Below are 13,013 nucleotides of genomic sequence, written 5' to 3' on the forward strand. Positions count from 1 at the left end.
CCCCTGCTCAGAGACTTTAGGACACCATCAGCAAGAGGCTTACAACCACTCTGGTCACATTATTCCACCCCAAACTCAGATACCAAAATGTCATAAAAACAATATATTCCTGCTTCAACACTACTAAAATTAAAAAAAAAAAAAAAAAAAAAAAAAAAAAAAAAAAAAAAAAAAAGACACACACACACACACAGATAAATTAAAGTGCCCAGAATCATAAGAGAAAAGGATGCTGAGTCCACACAGCTACTTTCAATCCAGGCCCATGAAGGTGGGAGACAGCCATTTCTGGGTCTGGTTCATCCCCACCTGGTGATGCTCAGCTTGTGGCCATGCTGTCTGGACACTCCAACAGATGACAGCTGGAGCCCAAGTCATCAGTAATTACAGGAGTGCATGGCCACCTCATCTTCAATAAAAACAATTTAACTGTGTCCCTGACGACATGTATCACTTAACACAGCTCTTCATACAGAGCTTACAAAGTCTGAGCGACCTCAATGGGCCATACACCAAGACTTCAGCTTAGCTGTCTTGCCACACACAGAGGTAGGGCCATGAAAGGATGCAGAATTTCTCTACAAGGGGCCAAGGCAATGGTGACAACAGCATTCATATTACATTCTAAACAGTGACTGAGCAGGGCAGGAAAGGAGCTGGCTTTCAGAAATGGGAAAGATTCAGACAAGGCCTCAGCTGGAATGATCCCTCTAACACCTTATGCTCACCAGAGCCTGTTTCTCTGCCTCAGCCTGCCTGCTTCCCCAAGGTCTTAGCCTGGAGACATCAACTCCATAGGTTTAGAGCAATGCTGTGGTGTCAGAGTGATATTAGAAAATGGTCTTTAAAAGGTAAATGCTGCCCCTCAAAACTGAGTCTCTCTTGAGTAAAATAACAAAAGCTGACTGGGAAGGGAAAAGCAGCCTTGGCTTCCCAGTGTGAAGGGGCGGGGCTGGCGCACATGCACACAGATGTGACTATCTTCATGCTCAAACATACTCCATGAGTGTGGCATCCACAGGTGAAGCCTGTGGAGATGAAAACGTCATCAGGAGAGAGAGGAGAAGTGTATCTCCTCTGTCATCCTGACAACCCCAAGGGAAGGTAGAATGGCCCTCTGAGAGGGAAAGTCAAAGGGTCACTCCTATGAGCCTGGGAGAAGAAAAGAAACCAGGTCAGGGGCACTCTACAAGCTGAAGCCCAGGTCTCCCAACCCAGGTCCACACAGGCACAGACAGGATAACAAATGCTGGCCTATCTTGCTATCTGAGGAGCCTAAGTATTGTCCGTCCCACACATCACTTCAGATGTGTCAGAGAGGAACGGGCAAAGTCTCAAACAGTGGTCTCTCCATGCTGCCCTGGTTCCCTGGCCCAAAAAAAGACCAAGGCTCATCCCTGAGACCCCCGACTCTAGCCTTTCCTTCCAGCTCCTTCCTTTCCCAAGAGGAGAGGTCATCCACACCCTCCAGGCTGAGATAACCTTAGGGCCAGTCCTCATTCTTTGCCCAGCATGAAGGCCAAGCCAGCCCTCCCAGATGTCTCCCACCAAGCACAAAGCCCATAGACCTGGGGACATCAGAGGTTCTATGGGATCCATGTTCCAGCCATGAACACACCAGAAACACATACCACATGTAACTACTCACACCAACAGGATGCCAGGGCCTGGGCTCAAAAAACAGGCCCAAGGTCACATGTAACACAGACCCCCAAAGGTCACATATAACACAGCCCCAGCTCAGATGAAAGGAGAAGAGAGCAGGCCCTGCTGGTGCCTCCTCCTGCCCCTCATCGGAAACCTGTGCACCCCAGCTGAGCCCAAAAGACTCCTGGAGCTGCACTCAAGACTTAAGATTCCCACCTACTGTGAGGGCCAGCATAAGACTTCACCAGGGACCCAAGTTTTACCGTGTGACTCCCCGGTCTCCCAGGAGCATTGGACTGTGGTCTATGGTCCAAAGGGGAAGATGATCACCATGGCCAGTCCCTGTAATCCATCTCCATCTGCAATCACAGACTTGCCAAGGAGAAATCAAACTAAATGCTGCCTGCTAAAAAGCAAGTAAAACATCAAATATGCTAGAGGGGGGTGGGGGGAATGTGTTTTCTTTGTGGGGATTTATCTCCTGCTTCCAGACTTGAACATCACAACAGAAATTAAAATCTTTACCACATGTCCCTTTAGCTCAGCTGGACACAGTCACCTCCCAGGATGCTCTGTAGGAGCTGGCACAGCAGCATGTGCTGTGTGATGTGGGTGGGGAAGAGTCAGTGAGGACACACTCACTAACACTAAGGAGGGAACAACTCTTCCTACATAGCTCCTCCTTCCTCCTAGGAGACCCATCGGGCTCACAGAACCCAACAGTCTAGGCTATAGCCAGCAAGGCCTCTCCAGGACCCCAGACAGCCAGGTCAGTCTTCATGATGGCTCCTGTCATGGACCCCAGGGAGATGTGGCTACACTGGTGGTGTTGACTTCTCCACCATCGCTATAGGATGAGGAAGACATTTCTTTTCCCAGGTGGTTCAGACCCATGCCCTAGCACTCAACCATGCTGGCCCTAACCAACCTGACTCCTGACTTATCAGGAAGTAACTGTGAGATTGGCCATCAAGGATATGCCTATTCTTCCAAACTGCCTTTCTGGAAGAAAAAGAAGGATATTCTTAGAAAGAAAGGTGAGAGGGAGGACAGGGTACCTAGGGGTTCCCAACACTAAATACATATTAGAGCAGTCAGTGCCCACCAGTGCAGGGCCAGGTAAGAGCTGCCATGGGTCCACAAAGTGAGGAAACACTTGCCTCAGTTGACAAAGGGAAGCAGCATGGCCAGGAAATTCAAGAGCAATGAGCCCAGCACACATGTGGCCTGGAAGCCTAGCTCCCACGTACTGTTAATTCAGTGGTAGAAGCTAATCTTTCAGGAGAATCATTTCTCAGGGCTCCAGCAATAGTTTTTAAATCAAAATCATATAGAAGACATATCCTAACGTGGTCAACACTGATTTTCATCATGTGGCTGCTTCAGGCAAGAACACAATAGACTCTCAGGAGATGGCTTAACCCTTCCAAGCTCTTTGTAACCGTCCAGGTCTTCTGTGTCCAGGCAGGTGACACACAGATCATTAGCATACGGGAGTCTTCTTACTTCAACACTATCCTAGGTTAGAGCTGAGGGCTAGCTCTGTCCTGGAGAACAGGGCAGCCGGCATCTCACTTATACAGCAGGTAGAATGATGTTCTCTGACCAAACCCATCAAGGTCTCAGTGAAAACCAAATGAGGCTCAAACAGGACCGCTTAAAAGAGCTCACTTGAAAGAGATTCTATTGAAAACACTGAAAAAAATAATCAAGCTTAGAATAACCAAGAAAATGCAAATTAGGATTGAGGTGCTGCTGACAGCAAGCAATCAATCCTATCAGAAAGCAATCTGGCAACACCTCTAAAGAGCAGACAAATGTTCAGAACTGATGACCTAAAAAGCCCTTGGTGGGTAAACCTATCTCCTGTTACAAAGCTGAAGACAGAAATATGCCTACCGTGGTGTCCCGTACAATAGTGAAACAAGATCCCCACCCCACCACCCAAAAGGCAAACAAAATGAAAGCCGTGGCTTGAGGAATGGCTCAGCAAAGTGTGCCCCACACAGGCACGAGGACCTGAGCTACATGTTCTGGGCCCAGGTGAAAAGCTGACATGGTGTTGTGTACTTGCAGTCTCAGCAATGGGGAGGTGGCAACAGAGGGATACCTGGGATTATCTGGCCAGCCTGTCTGGCCCAATTGACAAACCCCAAATCCCAGTGAGAGACCCCGTCTCAAAAAATTTAAGATGAAACCTTTATGCCCTGCATCTGTGTAGCACTGTACACTAGGGCTGTGTTTAAATAGTTCATACACATGTGTTAAAAGAGCCTTCAAAAACAATAGGACCTGCCACTAAGTATCTGAATACTCCCATGCAAACACAGCACTCTTTCTAGAAAAATCACATGAGGAATAAGTACAGCAAATACAGGTAGGTTTAAAAGCAAATGAGTCTTAAAAGTGTAAACAAGGAGGAGAAGGAGGGGAGAAAGAGTGAGAGGGGTCTGCTGAGGCAGGACTCTCCACATGGACTCTCTGAGACTTCCTTAGCCACCGAAAGAAAGAAGCCAAACCAGACGCCAGCAAACACACCCCAGCACCCAGACACAGGCCATAAGTGACAGCCATCGGAAAACACCATTGACCATGTGTGGTGTGGTGGGAGTCCGTGCACTTGGGCATGTGTGCACATGAGTATGACAGAGACACAGCACTTCCTGTCAAGTGCAGAGGCAGCTGTGAGGCTGTCAGGCCTGCCTGCACTCTATGTTGTCTTGTAATTCGGGGACGAAGTCCCTGTCTCAGGAGAGAAGAAGGTCAAGCTCATCATCCTGACTAGGAAAGTGGAGAGATCAGTCCACTTAATGGTCCCTTGTCCACGCTCAGACAGCTAACAAGCACTAACTGCTTCAATGTCCTGTATAAACCACAGGGCACCTGAAGAGGATGACAAGGCTCCTGCCCTTGAGAAACATGATAGCCAGTAAAACAAAACAAAACAAAACAAAACAGAGCTGCTTCTGAGGAGAAGGCACCGGTGGCAAATACACAACACACTGGATGATGTCTGTTGCATGCATTAGGGAAAAAACAAAAAAGGTAGGGACACCATCTATTGGGAAAAGTTAAGGACCCTCAGGGCAAGACGAAGCATGGAGAAGTCCTGAGGCACAGGAGAGGTGCCTGGCCTGCAGTAGAAGGAAGCTACCAACCCAGCAAGTGGCAGGTGAAGAGTCATAGCTGCACAAGGGAAGGAAGCCAACACCACCTGGGGGCACATGGCTATGCAAGATACAGAGAGCAGGGTCCTGACCACGTGGAAGGGAAGAGGCAGGGCTACAGATTCTAGTCTGGAGTAGTCCTGTCTCTTTAGAGTTGTTGGGTAAAGGGAGTTGGGGGTGGTCACTGGTTGGCTAGAGGGGAGGGATGGAAGGATGGGAAGGGAGGGATGAAACAGGAAAGAAGAGGCCTAGGCTGTGTCATCCCACTTACAGGCCTAGGCATTCTGGGAGCTCACCCTATCTGTCTCTCCGTGCCACAAAGTCTCCCAGCAATGAGCTAACCACTGTGCAGCTTCCAGGATGCCCAACTACTGACAGCAGCAAGAGATGAACAAATGCAAATGTCCCCCAGCATGAAGTCAAGAGACTGCCACATGCGGAGCAGCTCCCTTGTTGTCTGTGTCCAGCAGACCTCAAGGATCTTCCCCAACCATCCCCACCACTCCAGCAGGCATGTCCGGAACCCACCAGCCAAGCCAGCCAGAGCAGCAAGTAGGCCAGTGAAGCAGGTAGGTAAGCTTCAGCTCTCCACTCCTCTGTCCAATCCGCAGTCTCCTCCCCAGCTCTGTAAACAGCCTACCTGTACCTCAGGACTTCTCCATGTTTTGTCTTCCCCTGAGGGTCCTTCACTTTTCCCAGTAGATGGTGCACATGATATGATAGTATACATAAGTGATACTAAGAAAAAATCCCACTGAGAAATTCTTACAGTAGACAAACATAAAGTAGCTAGACACAAAATGAACTAACAAAAATCAGTAGCCTTCCTATGCAGATGACAGACTGAGAAAAACGTTGGGGAAACACCACCTTTCACAATAGCCTCAAATAATATAAACTATCTTGGACTAACTCTAACCAAGCTGTTGAAAGACTTGTATGATTAAAAAAAAAAAAAACAGAAAAACAACTTTACTAAATTGAAGAAAGAAATTTAAGAACATATCAGAAGATGAAAAAATACTCCATACTCATGGATTGGTAGGATTAATAGAAAAAAAAAAATGGCCCAAAAGCAATCTACATATTCAATGCAATTTTCAGCAAAATTTCAATACAATTCTTCACGGTTCTTAAAGGGGTGATATGCAACTTCATATGGAAACATGTATACACACACACACACACACAAAGCAGATAGATATAAACATGTCTGAATAATAAAAGAACTACTAGGGTAGTTCCCCCAACCTCAGGTTATAATACAGAACTAGAGTAATGAAAACTGCATGATCTTGCCACTAACCAGACATGTCGCTAAACAGACCCAGACATACATCCACACACCTGCAGACACCTCACTTTTGATAAAGAAGCCAGAAATACACACTGGGAAAAAGATAGTATCTTCAACAAATGGTAATAGTCAAACTGGGTGCCTGCCTGTAGAAGAATCCACAGAGACCCACACTTATCGTCCTGCACAAAACTCAACTCCAAAAGGATCAAAGACCTCAGCGTAAAACTAGATACACTGAACTTGATAGAAGAGACATCGGGGAATAGCCTCACACTCACTGGCACATGAAAAGACTTCCTCAACAGAACACTGTTAGCACAGGCACTAAGATCAACAGTCAATGTGACCCCATGAAACTGAAAAGCTTCTTAAGGCAAAGGATATCTGGGAAAAGATTTTTACCAACTACACATCCAACAGAGGGCTAATATCCAAAATGTATTAAGAACTCAAAAAACTAGACATAAAGAAAATAATCAGTGGGCAATGGGTGCACACCTTTAAGCCCAGCACTCAGGAGGCAGAGACAGACAGATCTCTGAGTCCAAGGTCACCCTGATCTACAGGGTGAGTTCCAGGACAGTCAGGGCTACACACAGAAATCCTGTCTTGAAAACAAAAGGAAAAAAAAAAAAACAGAAAAAAGAAAGAAAAAGAAAGAAGGAAGGAAGAAGGGACAGAGGGAGAGAGGGAAGGAGGGTGGGAAAGAGAAAGACAGAGAGGAAGAGGGAGGAAACAACTCAATTTTTTAAATGGGGTACATATCTAAACAGAGAATTCTCTAAAGAGAAAACTCAAATGGCCGAGAAACACATAAGGAAATGTTCAACATCCTTAGTTCATCAGAGAAATGCAAATTACTACTGTGAGATTTCATCGTACACCCATTAGAATGTAAGAGATAACTCATGCTAGCAAGGATGCAGACTGAGGGGAACATCTACCCATCTGGTGCGAGTACGAACTTGTACAGCCACTATGGAAATCAGTGTGGTGGTTCCTTGGGAAGATGGAACTCAATCCACATTAAGATTCAGCTGTACCACTCTTTGGCATACTCCCAAAAGATGCTTTATCCTACCACAGAGTCACTTGCTCAACCATTATCATTGCTGCTCAATTCATAATAGCCAGAAATCTAAATCTTACATGGCGCCAGGCAGTGGTGGCGCACGCCTTTAATCCCAGCACTTGGGAGGCAGAGGCAGGCAGATTTCTGAGTTCGCGGCCAACCTGGTCTACAGAGTGAGTTCCAGGACAGCCAGAACTACACAGAGAAACCCTGTCTCGAAAAAGCAAAATAAATAAATAAATAAAACTTACATGGCTCTCAACAGAAGAATGGATGAAGAAAATGTGGTATATTTATACAACAGAATATTACTCAGCCATTAAAAAAAATGACACCAGGAATTTCACAAATAAATGGATAGAACTATAAAAAAAAAAAAGAAAATCACCGAGTGAGGAGGTATCCCAGACCCAGAAAGATAAATGTGGTATGTGTATACTTATACGTAGATATTAGCTGTTAAGTCAATGATAACCAAGCTATAATCCATTTAATGAACTCCAACCCCACAGCAGAGACACTATCCTATATACTTACATCACAGCAGAGACACTACCCTGAACATACACACTTATATCACAGCGGGGACACTATCCTGCACACCTACACCACAGCAGGGACACTATCCTGCACACCTACACCACAGCAGGGACACTATCCTACCACAGCAGGGACACTATCCTGCACACCTACACCACAGCAGGGACACTATCCTACCACAGCAGGGACACTATCCTCACACCTACACCACAGCAGGGACACTATCCTACCACAGCAGGGACACTATCCTACACACTTACACCACAGCAGGGACACTATCCTCACACCTACACCACAGCAGGGACACTATCCTCACACCTACACCACAACAGGGACACTATCCTCACACCTACACCACAGCAGGGACACTATCCTCACACCTACACCACAGCAGGGACACTATCCTCACACCTACACCACAGCAGGGACACTATCCTACACACCTACACCACAGCAGGGACACTATCCTCACACCTACACCACAGCAGGGACACTATCCTACCACAGCAGGGACACTATCCTACACACCTACACCACAGCAGGGACACTATCCTACACACCTACACCACAGCAGGGACACTATCCTCACACCTACACCACAACAGGGACACTATCCTCACACCTACACCACAGCAGGGACACTATCCTCACACCTACACCACAGCAGGGACACTATCCTCACACCTACACCACAGCAGGGACACTATCCTACACACCTACACCACAGCAGGGACACTATCCTACACACCTACACCACAGCAGGGACACTATCCTACCACAGCAGGGACACTATCCTCACACCTACACCACAGCAGGGACACTATCCTCACACCTACACCACAGCAGGGACACTATCCTCACACCTACACCACAGCAGGGACACTATCCTACACACCTACACCACAGCAGGGACACTATCCTACACACCTACACCACAGCAGGGACACTATCCTACACACCTACACCACAGCAGGGACACTATCCTACCACAGCAGGGACACTATCCTCACACCTACACCACAGCAGGGACACTATCCTCACACCTACACCACAGCAGGGACACTATCCTCACACCTACACCACAGCAGGGACACTATCCTACACACCTACACCACAGCAGGGACACTATCCTACCACAGCAGGGACACTATCCTCACACCTACACCACAGCAGGGACACTATCCTACCACAGCAGGGACACTATCCTCACACCTACACCACAGCAGGGACACTATCCTACCACAGCAGGGACACTATCCTCACACCTACACCACAGCAGGGACACTATCCTACCACAGCAGGGACACTATCCTCACACCTACACCACAGCAGGGACACTATCCTCACACCTACACCACAGCAGGGACACTATCCTACACACCTACACCACAGCAGGGACACTATCCTACCACAGCAGGGACACTATCCTCACACCTACACCACAGCAGAGGGTATCTTCCTAAGAAACCAGATGAGCCCCAGACCACCAGGGGCCAAGGATATAGGTGGAAAGGCAGGTCTGATGGGGAAGTCACAGAGCCCTCTTCTTGACGACTTGATTTCCAGGGCCAAGGGAACACCACAGTAAGCTATCTCACAAGCTGCAAAGAGAACATACCTGGGCTGAATTACACAGACGACAACTGAACTCCAGAAATGAGGCAACACCCAATATCAGTGAGAGAAGATACTTGGGGATACTTGGGATACTTGCTCGATTAAGGCAACTTGGGAAGGTAGACAGATACGGGGCCTAGAACAGCATGGCACCTTCGCCTACGGTTCTGGAAGCCAGGCAGAAGGCTCCGGGAGGCAGCAATGGCCAGAAGAGCACTTAGGGGCTGCCAACCTCTGCTTGTTCCCCTTTCATCTAGAGGACAGTTATAGGGATATCCAGGCAGTGAAAAGCCACAGAGCTGTGATCTGAGGACTTGAATACAAGTCCCCACACATAGACCACATGTTGGCACTCACTTTTTACACAATGTCCCCCAAGGACTGTAGAGTGAAAAATTATAAAGGCCATTTTATGAAATATGTGTAGATTTTTCGCCTTAGACCTGAGCAGGAAAAGTGCAGATTCCAAAATGCGGAACTGAAAATAAGATTTCAGGCCTTCACATTCCAGGTGAAGGACACTTGCTGGATTACATTCCTCAAGCCTCTCCCACCTATGGGTGGGAGAGGCCCAAGGCAGGAAGACACTTCCTGACTACAGATAAAGATGCTGCCACCTAGGTGGGGCTATAGCCGGAAAAAAAGTAAAGATAGTTAATCTGAAATAGTTGGTAAATGGCAGGATAGGACACAATAGCATGGTAAAAACACATTTTTGAGAAGAATGCGTGTGCAGACTGATTTTCACATGACTCTAGATCATTTGGGCTAGATTCTCTGAAATGTTCCACTGTTCTTGGTTACCCTTCCCTTGGTCTTCCCAGTGCTATATTCAAAATTTGTAAAACAACCAATCATGTGTAACCGCACGAAAATGCAACCATTCATGTGTAAGCGCGCGAAAATGCCTTCCTTTCCCCACCCCATGCTATAAAAGACCCTTTAACCCACCACTCTGGGCCAAAACCTTGCTCTTGGAGCTAAAGAGCTTGTGGTTTTGACCGCCGGCTAACTTCCCTAATAAAGCCTCTGCTGATTGCATCCAGGTATGGTTTCTTGTGATCTTTGGGTGGTCGTGATCTCCTGAGACTTGAGGAAGGGTCTCCCGAGTATGGGGGTCTTCAGGACGAGGAACTTACTGTGGTTTGAATGCAAAACATATCTATAGGCACTGAGTTGGGAGACTGTGGGACCTTTGGAAGATGGGAGTCACTGGAGGAATGGTCCTTGACACTTGTAGCACAAGTCTACTTCCTGTGCTGTCTGTTTCCTGCACTGTGAGGATGTGTGAAGGTGAGGCCTGACAGCTATATTGCCTGCCATCATGTCTCCCCAGCCATGATGGACTGTATCCCCTCATACCATGAGCAAAAAAAAAAAAAAAAAAAAAAAAAAAAATCCATCTCTCCTCCCTTAAGTTGCTTCACGTCAGGTATTTGGTCAGGAGATAACATATCAAACACAGCACCTAGGCTAGAGGCTGAGAAGAGGGAGGACCTGTTAACAGAGGGATAACCAGAAGAAAACCAGAAGAGGAGGTGAGAGTAAGCAAGAGGGAACATGGGAAGAATGGCTAAGAGCAGAAACAGGTACCCACCATCAGCATGGAGCTGAAAAGGAAGGTCTACCACATCCCACGCCACACCCAAGGCTCCCTGGGGGAAAAAAGGTGCAAATTCACTCACCCTGGTCAGACAGGAAGTCCAGCATGGTCTGCAAAAGGAAGGATAGGTGCCTCACAGACAGTGCGGGGTTTCCCATCCTGCGGGAGGCATAGACCAGCTCATGCAGCAGACGCATCTGAACGGCAGCCCAGCCTCGGTGTGTGCCTGTGGTAAAGGTCACAAAACAGGTACTCAAGGTCATGTGTGAAATGTGGCAGCTCACAGACGACCTCAACTATCAACTCAAACAAATCAATTACCACCCCCACCTCAACCCTTCCACCACTGCTACCACCCCCACCCCACCACCCACCACCATCCCCATTCCCAGGCATAGTGTTGCCAGAGAACATTGTCCATACATTGAGAATGCCTTTGCCTGGGGACAGAGCTCAGGGGTAGAACATTTGCCTAACATGGGCAAGGTCTCAGGCTCCAAGCTCAGTGTAGAAAGAAAACTAAAACAGGCAGCCTTACACTGTACTTTCTCTCTTCTATGAAGACATGACTTCAGAGCATCCCACGAAAATAACCGTGATACACTTCCAGGAAAAGATTGTTCCCAATGCATTTGAGTAGTGGAGGGACATTTTCTCAAGACATGATGACCCTGGGTGAACCATCACGATCAACAATCAAGGAGATTACTCTGAAAGCCACACTGCTCTGAAGCATAGGAGAAGTGGAGAGATAAATACATAACGAAGTCACCCAGGGACCTGAAGGCCCCTGGTTCCGAGAGGCCCAGCACATTTGAAAGTAAAGGTAGGAAGAGTGGTTATATAGTCTACTTGAAAGTGTTTCCTTAAGAATGCATGATCCTATAAATCTGACTCCTTTTGGCAACAGTTACTAACTCAACAGATTTTTTTCCACCCTAAAACCTTTCAGAAAGATGTGGACACAGGGGGTCCCTCATAATGTCATGAGCTAGGGACACAGGCAAGCTGGGGAAAATGACTTTAGGTCTGCCATAGGAAGAGCTACCTGACAGCCTCTGTCAACCTCCCTAGGGACTGTTTCACTAGCAGATGATCCACAGGGAGCCTGAATCACACTTACACACACACACACACACACACACACACACACACACACACACTATACACAAATGCACGCATGTACCAGGAGTCCACACACTGGGATATAAGGACTCCCACATGAAGAATATTTTTTTTTAATTACCATACATAGTAATAGACTTCTTGTGACATTTTAAGGGGATTTTAATTTTGTTTTTAGTTTTACTATGTGTATGTGTTTACCACCTATATGCTGGGTGGCCACGGAGGTGAGAGAAGGGCATTCCATTCTCTTGAAACTAGAATGACAGATGGTTTTGGTTGGGCACTGGGAACCAAATCGGGGTCCTCTACAGGAGCAGCCAGCACTCTTGACTGCTGAGCCGTCTCTCCAGCCCCCTTAGGACACAACGCCATATATGTTTGGTTTTGGTTAATCCTCTCTACCCTGCTCTTCTCCCGCTCTCCCTGCCTGCTGTCTCCACTGTTCCAGCCTCAGTACCCCATTTTCCATGCCATGTATGTTCTGTTACCCTGTTATTTGACTTCTTAAAAAACCTCCTTTTCCCCTTACCTTGGCCTCTATAGTTTCCTGCATACATACACATATGTAGTAATTAGAAGGCAGGGTCAACATATGAAAGAGAACATGTGCTGTGTGTCTTCTCGGCCTGGGTTCCTTCATTTAATATTTTCTAATTCCATCCATTTGCTTGAAAATGACATTATTGTGTTATTCTTTCTGGCTGAATAGAACGAAACTGTGTGTGTGCTGCCTCTTCCTTATCTGTCATCAGGTGATGGGGATCTAAGCTGGTCTATTTCCTTGATACTGTGAATGGAGCAGCAGTGAGCACAGATGTGCAGGTAACTTCGTGCTAAAATATTTTACATATATGCCAGGAGTGACGAATCTGGGTTATATGGTAGTTCCTTTCTATTATTTTAAGAACGCATACTCAGTGATTTCCATAGTGATGACAT

General features: G+C 47.0%; 1 protein-coding gene across 3 annotated transcripts in view; it reads right to left on the reverse strand.

Moving 5' to 3' along the window:
* Trappc9 (trafficking protein particle complex subunit 9) overlaps positions 1-13,013 on the reverse strand; it is a 458,815-nt gene that overhangs the window by 391,117 nt on the left and 54,685 nt on the right. For all 3 annotated transcript variants that reach the window (XM_076911449.1, XM_076911450.1, XM_076911451.1), the window contains one exon: positions 11,029-11,172. In XM_076911449.1, coding sequence (XP_076767564.1) covers positions 11,029-11,172 — 144 coding nt within the window. The remainder of the gene's footprint in view (positions 1-11,028; positions 11,173-13,013) is intronic.

Source organism: Arvicanthis niloticus, chromosome 13 (assembly GCF_011762505.2).
Source record: "Arvicanthis niloticus isolate mArvNil1 chromosome 13, mArvNil1.pat.X, whole genome shotgun sequence".
Classification (NCBI taxonomy): Eukaryota; Metazoa; Chordata; class Mammalia; order Rodentia; family Muridae; genus Arvicanthis; species Arvicanthis niloticus.